General features: G+C 42.3%; 2 protein-coding genes across 4 annotated transcripts in view; both read right to left on the bottom strand.

Moving 5' to 3' along the window:
• Positions 1-14,100, bottom strand: part of REC8 (REC8 meiotic recombination protein) — a 1,573,438-nt gene that overhangs the window by 1,029,500 nt on the left and 529,838 nt on the right. The window lies entirely within an intron of this gene.
• LOC122790446 (RNA-binding protein 39-like) overlaps positions 1-14,100 on the bottom strand; it is a 758,269-nt gene that overhangs the window by 603,312 nt on the left and 140,857 nt on the right. For all 3 annotated transcript variants that reach the window (XM_044057983.1, XM_044057982.1, XM_044057984.1), the window contains exon 3: positions 6,456-6,499. In XM_044057983.1, the coding sequence (XP_043913918.1) occupies positions 6,456-6,499 (44 nt within the window). The remainder of the gene's footprint in view (positions 1-6,455; positions 6,500-14,100) is intronic.

Raw genomic sequence — 14,100 nt, 5'->3', positions numbered from 1 at the left:
TTTAAGAAAAAAATTCCTGACATTTCTAAACATGGATCTTGCTTACACAAGACTTGCAGAAGCATACAACCTTCCAATAGCAGCAGTATGAAACTATTTAGAAATGGTACTTTTGATTTTATTATTAACTACAAAGGTAAGGAAATGGGGCAGTCAGTCAAGTAAAATCGCTGAAGATTTTTGCCCTGTCAGTGTATTACCAGAGTTGTCTGTGGACATCCAGAATTAATAGAATTATCTTCCCTTCTACTTTTGTTTCTGGGTAGAAAATAGGGAAATGAATGGACGAAGTAAACTCTGAAACCACTTTCAGCATAAAATAAAGACTTGTTCTCAAAGTTAACATAACATTCTGAAAAATGAGATGGGACTGAATTATCATTAAGAGCTTGTAACTCAGATAAATCTTCTTACAAAAGTCACAGTAAAGAATAACACTGTTTGCAACGACTTCAAATCGGCCTCATAAGCAGATTCAAAGGGGGAAGTGCAAGTTACTTCAGTACAAAATTAAGATCCCAAGAAGGGGCCACCTGTCTTCTAGGTGGACAGATATGTAAAACCCTTTACAAAAACTGTTACTCAGGGCTGGGTAGCAAAGGGGAGAATCCAATGAGCTGACAAGCAGGGCTGACAGAGCAGAGAATCTTGAAGATTTAAAAAAAAAAAACACAATTAGGGGATAACTCGCACAAACACTTTAGAAACATAAGTCCCTGGCATTAAAAAACCCTAGTCCTTATTTTTACACCAACTAGAAATGCTTCTCCATTCATCCAATTATTTTCGGACACCAGGTTTCTTAGCTTCCTTTAATACCTGCTGCATGTCCTCAGAAAAAGGTGCCAAAATGTATTAAAAATTCCATCACCCAGGCAGTAAACTGAAGGAATAAGATTGGGGGATGGTGTTAAGTAAACATTCCCTGCCCTATGTGATTAAGTACATCATGTGAAGAAGCTCGTGGAAATTTCCCTTAGCCACTTTGAAAAGGGAGTGCCACTACTGTGCCTGCGCTAAAGCAGGGTTATCAGTATCTCTGGAGAGCTCCCTGGTTATCACAGGAAAGGATGGAAAGAGAGGGACATTACTACCAATGCCTTGAAGACAGAATTGTTTTTTTGCCCATTAATTGGAGTCTGTTGTAAATGAAGGCAAACAGAAATGCTGAGTCCAGGTGACATCCAATTAATTCTGCCCTGCTGTGATGGGTCCCATCTGGCTCTTGGGTAACTATCACAATTCCTAGGTTTTGCATTAGGTGGGAAGAAGGTACAGATGGTGTAACAGCAGATGTTTGGAGGAAGCAATGAGGAACCGATAGTCAAGATATCTAAAAACTTGGAACTCTGGCAAATGTAGACGTGCTGCAACCATTACCATTATCCTGGTAATCACCTTGGGGGGCTGTGGTGAGACCAAAGGGCGGCATCTTGCATTGGTACCCGTTGGCTCCCAGCAGAAAACAGAGAAATCTCATGGAAAAGCTCCCCTTTCTTTACTTGACAGCAGGCATCACGGAGATCTATTGAGCACATCCAATTATCCTTCCTCAGGAAAGGCAATATGGACTGAATTGTGACCATCTGGAATTATGTTTACTTACAGAATGATTTAAACAACTCTGATCTAGAATGGGTCTGAGGTCACCCGGTTTTCTTGGGTACCAAGCAGAACCAAGAACAGACTCCAGACTGGTAACATCAGGAACTTTCTTCATTTTTATCGGGGTAAATGAAAAGGGAAAGGAGTAGCCTCTGGAAACTACTTTTAGCACTCAGGAATCTGTTATGTTGCACCAGGCTTGTTAGGTGCATGAGTAAGTGCCTCCCCTCAACTGCCTCGAGTGCAGCAGCCAGGCAACTTTCAGTAGCACTGGTGGCGCTTTTCAGTGAAGGGACTACAAAAGCTCAGATTCTGCGATCCATCTCTGACTCATGGGCAACATCCATTAGAATTACCACCTCCTCTGCCATAAGACTCTCTCCAGGAGTATCATGACGAACCTGTAACTTGCAGATCAACATCTTCTTGCCACCCCTTCGATTCCCACAGAAGGCCCTCTTTAGGGTGAAGAAATGGATTCCCACTGCAGAGTGTTTTACCATCTTGTTAGCTCTTGGTTAGAGTGCCTTTTACCTTTAGCGAAAAAGTGTGGAAATGTCAAACTAAGCAATAACTAAGGACATCTTCAAGCCTGCTGCAATGTCACAAAGGTGCATCCAGGCATGTTGGCGTACGGTAATGTCGGTGCCACTGTCCTCCCTGTACTATCAGCTACATTGGATAGCAGTTGCATAGTAACATTTGATACAGACTGAAGGGTAGTGAACTGGGAGTCTACAGCCTTCTGAACATCCAATTATCTGAGAGAAACTTGGACAGATCTTTACTCAAGTCTCTCTGGAATGATGTTACATGAACCAAATAGTTCAGTGATCAGAGGATGCAGGTCGCTGAAGCACATGTCCATTTCCCAAACTTGGACAATGCACAAGACTCTATGTTGGGGGTTGGACAGAGAAATTTTCTTCTGAAAATTCTTTCCTGGTGGCATACATTACTACCATGGCATCTACTGGTGGACCTCTGCACCAATGCTTCCTGTCCTTAGGTGGTGTCAAGATCCTATCTTGCTTCTCTGGTATTGGTTCCACCACGTCAGGGTCTTCCTACGCCCCACTGAGCCATAAAGTCAATCAGTGGATCAATGGGAAGTACTAACCAGGATGAAATCAAGCCAAAAATACAGGCCTCCAAAAATGGTCTCCTCCAATTAAGGTTCATCTGTAAACCATCCCCCCTCGTTTTTCAACAATTCAAGGATCTCACTGAAGGGGACATCTTCCAAGAGGGCTCCAAGGTAGCCTTCACCTTCATCCAAATCATGTCTCTTTACTGAAAACTCTGGGAAGGTGTTTGTGTGCTTCCGTTTGCATGTCTGTTTCCTGTAAACATGAACTGGAGGATGTTCAGATGGGCTGAAATCAAACTGGGAACTCATGTAGTGAGCAGTCTCGGAAGCCTGTGGTACCGCCTGCCCCTGTTAGATACAACGATGGGAAGCAGCAACAGAATCCTGTTAAGGTTTGAGTGGAACCAAGCTGAGTGGTAATGCCTTTTCTTTCAGCACAGCCAAAGCTCTCTCCAAAGCGCTGAAGGCCGAAGCCACCTTCAGCCCCAAATGAAATCTCCTCCTGTCGAAGGGAACGCCTCAGCCCAGAGGTCAATCCTGGATCCAAGCTGTCAAGGGCCAAAGCCACAAGAGGGAGAGTCTGCTCAGCAAACTTCAGAGTCAATCCATCCCCTAGAGTCCCGATGCCAATGCTTTGACCAACTCTCTTCCTTATCTAAATGCATCCAAGTAAAGAGAAAAAGGGATACAGACAAAGCAGTGGGGACTGTCAGCTCCAACAAAGGTGTACTGGGGCAGGTCGTCTCCAAGATATCCAGGTCTGATGGTCAGACTGGTACAAGAGAGGTAGAAGAGAAGGGGTTGTTGGACCAGTACTCTGCATGTTTAAGAGTAATGGGAACAAGAGAACCCCAATCTGAATCTACGTTCAAGAACTTCCATATTATTCTAACATCTTGCTCAGGAAGGCTTCTGGATGAATGAACAGGAAAAAGCCACAGAGGGTGGTCTCAAATAATCTCTATTCCTGTAGTGTAGGAGAAAGTAGCAAAACCACATCTACAAATGAACTCTCTGAGGCATACCACTACAATAAGAAGGTGACCGTTATTTCGTTGACTGTTTATTGAAGAAAAAGTACATTTATGCAACATAATGTTCCCCAGTGCTCAGTAAGCGCTTTCACACTGCAAGAAAATGCTTCATCAGACTGTTAATGCACCAACTGATTTTTTACATTTAAAGAGCACATTCAATCAATTATGTACCAATCAACTGTGGGCTCATTTAATTAAAAACAGATGAAATCACTATATTAAAAACTCGATACTAATATCTTAATGAAATCAACAGTTAAAACGGACTATTTCATATACAAGTCATTTACATACTATAGTGAAATTAATAATGTGTTAAAAACTTTGTCAAATGGCAAAGCAATAAACTATATATATATATATATATATATATATATATATATATATATATATATATATACTAGAACATCTAAAACTCAATCACTATCACAAATATCTGAAAAAACAACTTAAATACTTGTGCATACAGGACAATATAAAACATATATACAACTAACATACAAAGAAGAACCATTACAAAAAACTTGTAAGTACTATAAAAAACAACAATTCAAGAGTTAACATCATATACTGTAAATATACAAGTATGTATAAAACACTAAAAAACATCTATGAATTTCGTATAAATGCTTATCACGGTGAATAAATTGCTATTTAATAGAATAAAGCAAAAATGGGAGGTCATATCTCATGTAGGCAAAGTGTAACAAAAAGATAACAGGTACAACTTGAAACATGTGGACATCAATGTTTATAATCCCTTGCACTGAGAAAGGGTTTCAAAGACACTCTTTCATTTAAACCAGAGGAAGCAGTAAGAAGGTGAAGACTGTGCGGAGAAGGAAGACCTTTAAACAATTAGTTTTTCCGTTCGTGAATGGAGAGCCATAGTGCCAAAGAGAGGCACAGGTTTCAAAACCTAAGATGGGCAGCACCCAAAAACTAGACGCACACAAAGAATGCAGATCTTGAGGAAGAATTTTTGCCAGCATTTGGCACACTTTTTAAATCCATGACCATCAGACTTTTTGTGTGTGTGTGGGGGGGGGGGGGGCATAACTAAATGGTACAGCTAACAGTATCTAGAACACATCTATGGTACTAAACATCAAAAAAATAAGGAGAAAGGCACATCAAAATTAGAATACTATATGGAAGAATAACTACCACAAGGGAAAAAAAGCATTTAATGCTAAGACAACTACCCAGCTAACTAATTCTTTTTAACTACAGCCTAGAAGAGATAAACAAAAAAAACAGAATCTGCAGTCTCAAGTCTCTTTCAGAAGAAATCTTAACAGGATACTGATCTAACAGTAAAGGATACACTTTCTGAGGAAGACCCCTCGTACAACATGTCTGATGCTTCAGGTGGCAAACACCATCCGAGTTACTAAGGAGGAGTGGAGTGAACAACAGGCAAGGGGGAGGACTCAGTGCCCAGGATCCATAATGCTTCAGATATGGTGCACAGGTCTGATCAGACTACTCGTGTTGAATCAGACAAAACAAGTAAACATTGGATGTGTCTTTAGTCTAACATTACATAAATCACTTAATTCCTGCCTTCTCTCAAACCACGCTCCTCCTTCCTGAACATTATTCTGTATGAATTGTTCCCTAAACTCCATTTTTTTCTATGTAATTTGCTCCTTCCCTAAACATTCTTTTCAGTTTTATTTTACAATATTCCACATATTTGTCAGCTACCAAAAGCACTTTATAAATCAAACTCAAGCAGGCGTTCCAAGTGGAACAACACTGACTAAATTTCTGACAGGCTGCATTTTCGTGACAGCCTTTAAAATCTTCACAGCAAAATTGAATGCTTGCCTACCCTGTGAGCAGTCAGTGATGGCCATTAAGTTCATGTTGCGATAATATAACAAAATATAACTTTACATAGTTTGCTCACTTTGTTAAAATACATTTACAGTAATACACATTTACACATTGCTCCAATACACATTCTGTTATACATAACTCGTCTCAACAATGTAGCTCACCTCTGCAAAACTGTCACTCAGTAGGCTTTTGTTAAAAGTAAGACTCAAAACACTAACTCCACATATAAAAAGCAATAAAGGAGGGGGAAAAAAAAAAAGAGGCAGACAAGAGGTGCTAATAGGCACAGTGTTCAAAAGCAATACAGCAAAATTTTTTGTCAGACCTTGAGAGAGACTCAGATTATGCAGTTCACTGAAGCAAAATGCAGGTGTCTGCTCATCTTCAACTCAATTATACCTCCATTATAAAAGGGCAAAACTGCAGTTCTCCTGATTAGGCTCTCTTCCCCAAATTATCCTCGTTTTTAAATTTTATACATTTGCTTACCAGGCAAGTCCACTGGGCACAAATGTCCCTTTTCAAGGGTAAATTGGGAGCTCCGTCTGCTCAAGTGACTTGCTGAGTCACATAGTAAGCAAATGGAAGGGGAAGGAAATCAAACCCTGTACTCTTGACAAGAACAAGGTAGTTAACAACTCAGGCCTTAATCTTCTGTGCTGTCAAATTTTAGTAATGCTGTGTTGTTATCCGTGCCAAGAACAAGGATAGATAGTCTTACTTTCAGGAAATAGTACATATAAACAAAAAAGTGGCATATCAAACAAATGGCGCAATATACAACTGCTAGAAAGAGCTCAAACTAGCACTTCAAATTGTACAAAAAAAATTTAAGACAAACATTTTAAGTTAAACTGTTAAGAGTTTGCACTACTTACCTACTTTCACCAGATTTCCTGTCAGACTTGGCACCACTTTCATCCTAAGCAGGTCAACAAGAGATCAGAATGGCACATGCAGTAGTAATATGACCACGGGGAAGGGGGAAAAACAGTAAGAGAAACAAAACATTAGAACAGGAATGTGACAGAAAACTACTTCCAGTTTTAACTTTTTCAGTACTGAACATGACTACTATGGAGTAACATTCCAGCTGGAAAAGATGGGAAGGCTGCTCCAACAATAAAGGCACATTTCCATTAGCACACTCACCCATACATTACAAATGGTAATGACACTGTTACAGTACCTCATGATGCTTATGAAATGGCAGTAGGAACACATTCACAAACTGATCTCCAGGTCTGGATATCCCCAAAGCAGAGTTGTCTCCATGTCCACCAACGACAACAGTAGGATGCACTATATAACAGGGAAAGCAGCCTGTGCCATTTGTATGCTTGTGCAAATAAGTCACCATTGAAAGTGGGGGATACCAAAAAAAAAAAAAAAAAGAGAGGCACCTGCTAAGACAGGACGGTTCTTTACCTCAAATCTCAACTCAGACTCCTAGGTTAAAAGGAGAGATTAAAGGACCAAACAGACTGAAGGAAGCAAGTGTAAACCGCAGCACTAACTGTTGTTACTTGAACTTCTACTGTTACAACCAGAACAAGTGCACTTTACTTCTAAGAATCGCTGCTGCAAAATCAATCAATTTGGTAGAGTACTGAAGCAGTTCCTGGTCATATACAGTAAAAGAAGGTTATACATCAAAGTAAAGCAAAACCCACTCCACACCTGCAGCTATATTTGTGATTGGTAGAAAAGCTGGGGATGAAGTCCATGAACCTGCCTCAAAGACTTTTTCTGCAGACACAGACACAGCAGCTTCTGCTCCAGGGAAACACAGTTTTTAACCTTCCACAGCAAGGTTCTGCTTTATAAGTCATACAATGCAACAGACTGAGAAGCCTTTCACTGCCTGCTAAATGCTACATACCGGCCCTGTATTAGGCAGCTCGGACAGGTGTGGTAGAATAAGACATCGATGGCAAGTAGTGAACCTGACTGCTCTTCTAGCAGCAGATGGTAAATCATTCATTTGGTCAGGTCAGAGTTCCTGGTGGTAGGCTTCCCAGTCTCCATATTTCTCAGGTCCTCTAAGCTAATGCCTAGAAGGCAACGACATGAGCTGTAGGCTCTCCCGTTTGAGGTTAAATAAGGACCCCCTTTGACTTGGTAAGAAAGTCTACTTATATAGTGTGAGAGGTTTGGATTCATGTTATTTCACAGGACTGTAAAGTTGAGTGCCTAAACGCTGGCATCTAAAAACCTCAAATATCAAAAGCACACACAACCCCCCCCCCACGCTAATACATACAAGCGCACATACAGACTCAGATAACACTACTGCTAGGAAAGGGCCAATACCCTGATCCCCGCTGTACTGTAATCTCCCACAGTTTGTTTCCTATTCACTAGTATTCTGTGGCATCTTTGTCTTCAAGATTTTGGATGTCAGTGTTTTTGCACTCAAAATTTAAAATAGGCTGCAAAATTACATGCTCATGAGAGGTTCCACCCTCAACATTTGTATGCGTCATGAACAAACATGCTACCTAAATCGAAAAGGGTGCAATAAGCAGCCCATCCGATTCTATTCGCATCAGATTTTATCACTTTGGGTAGGAGGAACTGATGGAATGTAAACAAACGGACTACCATCAGAAAAGGAAAGCATTCACAGCCTAAGCCTCCTTTCGTGTGGTACTCTACAGCAGAGCTTCAACTGTTTGTTAATGCACCCCTGTACTACATCTACTTGTGTGAACACACTGCTGATCTGCTTACACAGACCAGAGTTCATATGAGGTAGAATGCAGAGTGCTTTTATACTCCTGTCTCACAGCTGAACTACTTCCAATACAGCCAATGACTGAGAAATCCATAATCAAAGTCTGAACAGTAAGCCCTTATTGGCTTTGGCTAGAATGCCAGTGACTCCTCCAGGGAGTGACTATGCTTTCTCCAGGTGTCTGAGATACCACAGGATGCAACTACACAACAGTACTGGACAACAAAAGTGGCTGTGGAGGCAAAATCCACCAGTCTTATCCAGGTAGTCCTGAAGGAAATGCTCTCCTCTAACAGCATCCTCTGATTAAAGCTACGGTAGCTAGTGCAATTAAGGACATCATGACTAACCCTCTAAGTAAAACATCCAGGCTAAACATCCAGGCTATCCTTATAAAGGGGTCTGCCTAATGCATGAAGTTTTTTCCTACAGCATCCATATTGACCCCATCCCCCTTGCATACAATGCAATACAAAATAAGAGAAACAGGACAGAAAATTTTCTCCCAACAGAACACTCGAGACTGCCACATTTTAAAGAGGCAAAAACTGCAGAACTATTGAAGCAAACAAAAGGTTCTTCATGCAGCAGAAAACTGAAGTGGACATGTAAATGCCTACATTACAGCGGAGCATGCAAACACCCCACAGGCAGAAAAATACATCAAGCTCTGAAGCTGGGCCAGATGTCAGGTCTCTTATGGCAGAAATCCATTATGTGGCCAGTACTAAAATAGTCATACAGGGGGGGGGGGGGGGTTATGTATTCAACATAACGTTCCATGTTTGTTGCCCATCTCGCCTTCATTCTTACTGGCTGGGTTTGGAGCAGACCCTCGGCTCCGACTCGGCTGCATGCTATAGCTCAAAGTCTTTCACTTGGCTCTGGCTGAATACCTATCCCATCATGCAGCGTGTGGTTCCCCAGATCTTGTTTGCTGCTTACCCTAACCATATATGTACACTAGACCCAAAACAAAGGATACTGATGAAAAAAGAAAAAGTCAGAGGAGCTCCTTGCCCAAGGAGGAGATTCCTCTAGGTCCTCTAGAAGCCCTAGGCAGGGGGACGGTGAGAGGGATCATAACAATGAATGGAAAGATGGACAACAAACATGGAACATTATGGTGAGTACATAACTTCTTTAGGTTATGTTGCCCTATCTCACCTTCATTCTTACTGGTTGGGACACCGTCCCTAGCACCATATTCTCTGGGTGGCTTATGGGTGCACACTTTTCAGCACAGTGGAACCAAAGGAGGCCCTGTCCCTGGAGGCCAAATCCACTTTGTAATGAGAAATGAAGGCATGATGTCTTGCCCACATAGTAACAGCACAAATACTGTCCATTGAAGGCTTAGCTCTAAAAGCAGATGACATAGCGATGGCCCTTGAATGACCTTTGATTTTGAATAGTAGTGGTCTGCTATTAGAACAGTAAATAAGGGTAATACAATTTGAAAGCTAGTTAGAAAGTGAAACTTTAGACACTGCCATGCCTTTTTTGACCTCTGAAAAAGAAAGACTAACAATTGATCAGACTTCCTGAAATCTTTGGTTCTATGTAAACAGAAACAAAGTTGTCTATGCACATCTAACTGGTGTAGCTTGTACTCTACCTTGTTGCCTGGCAGTTCAATGGATTGTTTTAAGTTACTGTGAGAACACAACTTAGCTAAGAATGATGGGTTGGTTCGGAGAGATACTCTATCCTTATGGAATATTAAATAAGGATGTTGGATTGATGATGATGTGTCTTTCGGCTTTTTCCCCGGTTAGGGGGCGCCACAGCGGAACTCTGGTGTGCTAAGGATTGGCAGTAGATTTTTACGTGCCGAGTTGCCGGCCCCGACGCACAACTTTCAACGAAGGCACCATTCACGCAGGTCTCCACACAGAAGATGCTCTAGCCGAGAATCGAACAGGACGTCTTACTGTGAGGCGACAACGCTACCGCAGCACCACCACCGCAGTATAAAGCTTGCAATTCCAAAACTCGCCTTGCAGAGGTAATAGCAACTAACAAAACTGTTTTCCAGGACAGACATATGAGATCACAAGTTGCTGAGGGCTCAAAAGAGGGTAAGGTCAGATATGTTGGCACAAAATTCAAGTCCCATGGTGAGAGAGGTTCTTTAAAGGGGGTCTTAATAAGCAGGTACCTTTCAAGAACGCTTTGCATAACCTGTATGACATCAGGTTCGAAGTTCCGTCGCCTATGTGATAATTGGAGCTTGCAGTTAACTGCATCTTAATAGTAGCTGCGACTGAACTTTGTTGAAAAAGCTCTGATAGGAGCTCAAGAACAGAAGTGATAGGGGCAGAAAAGGGGAAAGGCATAAAGCAGTCCCGAGGGCCAATCGTGGACATGTCCATCCCTTGGTGACTCCCCCAGAGTGAGGATTAGGGCAAAGTAGCTGCTGCATTTGGCATTCATGGGAGTGGCAAGCAGATCACAGCAAGGCTGGCCCCAATTATGGAATATCTTTTCCACTATCACTTTCTTTAGGGACCACTCATGGGGCATCAATATTGCTCTGCTGAGTCTGTCTATCACACTGGACTTCCTTGGGATGTGCGCTGCTATCAGAAAACGTTGGGAAGAAAAGTACAGTTTTGTACCTACCATAAATGTAGATGTCCGATAGGTATGCATCTGCAGTCCTAACATATGGGTTGTCCTGCCTCGGGCAGCCCTTCGGTCGGCCGGATTCCAAAGTCTGGGTCTGGCCTCGGCTGATGTCGCACTCCACCCGACGTCATAGCTGCTGTGGTATAAAGGCATCAGCCGACGCCATTTTCCTCAGTGTTTCTTGCCCCAGATGCCAGGTGCCCTCTAGGAAGGCTATATATATATATATATATATATATATATATATATATATATATATATATATATATATATATATATACAAAACAAATAATAATTATAATATTTCAGCTAGCTAAAGAAAGGGGTAAGTACCCTAGGAATACCACAGAGGGGAAGGAGGGAGGGTAATCCTGACTGCAGATGCATACCTATCGGACATCTACATTTATGGTAGGTACAAAACTGTACTATGTCCTTCAAGGATGCATCTGCAGTCCTAACATATGGGTAGAATACCATAGCCAAACTGGGGGAGGAGGCACTAAGATAAAGATGGTGTAGTCAAGATCCCCTGCAACACAGCAGTTGCAAAACCTGCTCGGGATCTGGAGTACAAGGGAAGGTTATAATGCTTGGCAAATGTATGCATGGAGCTCCAAGTAGCAGCTTCTAAAATGTCTTTGGTAGCCACTCCTCGTAGGAAAGTTGTAGTGGTGGCTGTAGCTCTTGTGGAATGAGGTCTGATATTTTCAGGAGTTGTCTTCCCATGAAAAGAGTAGCAAAATCTTATGCAATTTCCTATCCATTTTGAGATTGTCTGTTTTGAAATTGCTTTTCCTTGCATTCCTGTTGCATATGCTACCAACAGTTGGTCAGTTTTTCTGTTGGTCTTAGTTCTGTCCAGGTAGCAGCGTAATTGTCTGTGCACATCCAAGGTATGTAGCAGTCTTTCCCCCCTGTTCTGTGGGTTGGGGAAGAATGTAGGTAAATGAATTGCTTGGTTCAAAGATACTCTAGAGACCACTTTTGGCATAAAGGTAGGGTTGGTCCTCAGAGACACACTATCCTGATGAAAGATAAGAAAGGGCTGTATTGCCATTAATGCCTGTAATTCAGAAACCCTTCTTGCTGAAGTAATTGCTAGCAGGAAAGCAGTTTTCCAAGACAAGAACTGTAGATCTGCTGTTGCTGCCGGTTCAAAAGGGGGAAGTGTTAGCTTTTCCAGCACAAAGTTGAGATCCCATGTAGGTAAAGGTGGTTTTCTTGGAGGCTTTACATTTTTGATTCCTCTCAAGAACTGTCTGAGTAGAGGATGTGAGAAGACCGGAGGATCCATGTTGTATTCTGCTGAGATTGCTGATGCATGAATCTTGATGGAGGAGTAGGAGAGGCCATTGTGGAATAGTTCTGCTAAGTATTCCAGGATGTGTGCTATGTTTGCCAATGAAACATCTTCCCCCTTCTCGGCACTCCACATGAGGTATCTTTTCCATTTGGCTGAATAAGTTTTCCTTGTGGAGGGTCTGCGAGCCTCCAGGATAATGTCCTTAACCCTCTGAGATAAATCTGGGTTATTTTGTCTTATGCAATATTCCAAGCAGTTAGCTGCAGTGTTTTCAAGTTTGGATGTAGGATCTTGTAGTTGTTCTGTGTTAGGAGTAAGGGACATAGAGGTAGAGACCATGCGTGTGCCCGAGACATGCTCCTCAGTAGCGGGTACCAATGTTGCCTCGGCCAGTCTGGAGCTATCAGGATTACCCTTGGCTGATCCTCTTTGATCTTCAGTAGGACTTTGTACATCAAAGGAAGAGGTGGGAATGCATATGCTGTCAGGTTTTTCCAGCTGAAAGAAAGGGAGTCCACCCTCCAAGCAAGTGGGTGGGGAATGCTCTTGTGCAGAATTTCTTCAATTGGTGATTGTGTGGGGAGGCGAACAGGTCTATCCCTGGTAGTCCCCATTTCTTTGTTATAGCTTTGAAGATATCTGGATGCAGCATCCATTCGTGAGCATCCGTGGTAGTTCTGCTTAAGATGTCTGCTAGTGAATTTTCTTTTCCTGGTACAAATCTGGCCTGGAGTTGTATGTTGAGATTCAGGGCCACATTCGACAGGTCCATTGCCATCCGGCATAGAGGGTATGAGTGTGTACCTCCCGGTTTGTTGATGTACCACATGACTGTGGTATTGTCCGTCCTTATCAGTAAGTGACCTTGTTGAAGGAATGGTCGGAATGTCTGGATTGCATGTTTCACTGCCAGCATCTCCTTTAGATTTATGTGTAGATTTAGCTGGTCTTGGGTCCATAGGCCTTGTATGCACTTGTCCACCATATGCGCCCCCCAGCCTAGGTCTGAGGCGTCCGTGGTGATACTTTGGCTTGGATGAGGTTTGTGGAAAGGCAGTCCTCTGTTCAGCCGACAGGCCTGAGCCCACCACTGGAATTCTTGCTTTAAGCATGGAATCATTGTAATCTGGGCTTCTAGACTGTGCTTGTGTTGAGACCATACATTCCTTAGGTACCATTGCAACTTTCTCATATGTAGTCTGGCATGCAGAATCAATATTATGCAGGGTGCCATGTAACCCAGGGCTTGCAGGACTTTCCTTGCAGTAAGCTGAGTTTGTGTTGTTAATGTCATGAAATACACTGGGAGCTGCTTTTGTTTTTCTTCTGTGAGAAAAGCCATCTGAATTGATGTATCCAGTTCTGCCCCCAAGAATGTTATCCTTTGGGATGGTACCAGTTTTGATTTTTGCATGTTGACTGTGTATCCCAAGGCTTGTAACAATTGCATGACTTTTTCCAAATCTTTTGTTAGTTTTGCCTTGTTGTCCGCTTGTATTAGGCAGTCGTCCAGGTATGGATAACTTTAAATTCCCTGAAGCCTGCAATGAGCAATTACTGATGCCAGGCATTTCGTGAATACTCTGGGCGCAGTAGATAAGCCAAAGGGCAATGCTGAGAATTGATAATGCTCTGATCCTGCAAGAAATCTGAGGTGTCTTCTGCAGTCTGGTCGTATAGGGACGTGCAGGTATGCCTCCTTGAGATCTAGAGTTACCAGCCAAGACTCCTTGCCCAGCATGGGAAGAAGTTGCTGGATGGTCAGCATTTTGAATTTTGGAACAATGAGGTGTGTGTTCAGAGCGGACAAGTCGAGAATAGGTCCCCATTGATTTTCTTTTCTTGGTAC

The sequence above is a fragment of the Protopterus annectens genome, chromosome 16.part0, assembly GCF_019279795.1.
Source record: "Protopterus annectens isolate FY-2018-M chromosome 16.part0, PAN1.0, whole genome shotgun sequence".
NCBI classification, from domain to species: Eukaryota; Metazoa; Chordata; order Ceratodontiformes; family Protopteridae; genus Protopterus; species Protopterus annectens.
This window is presented reverse-complemented; position numbering and strand designations above follow the sequence as displayed.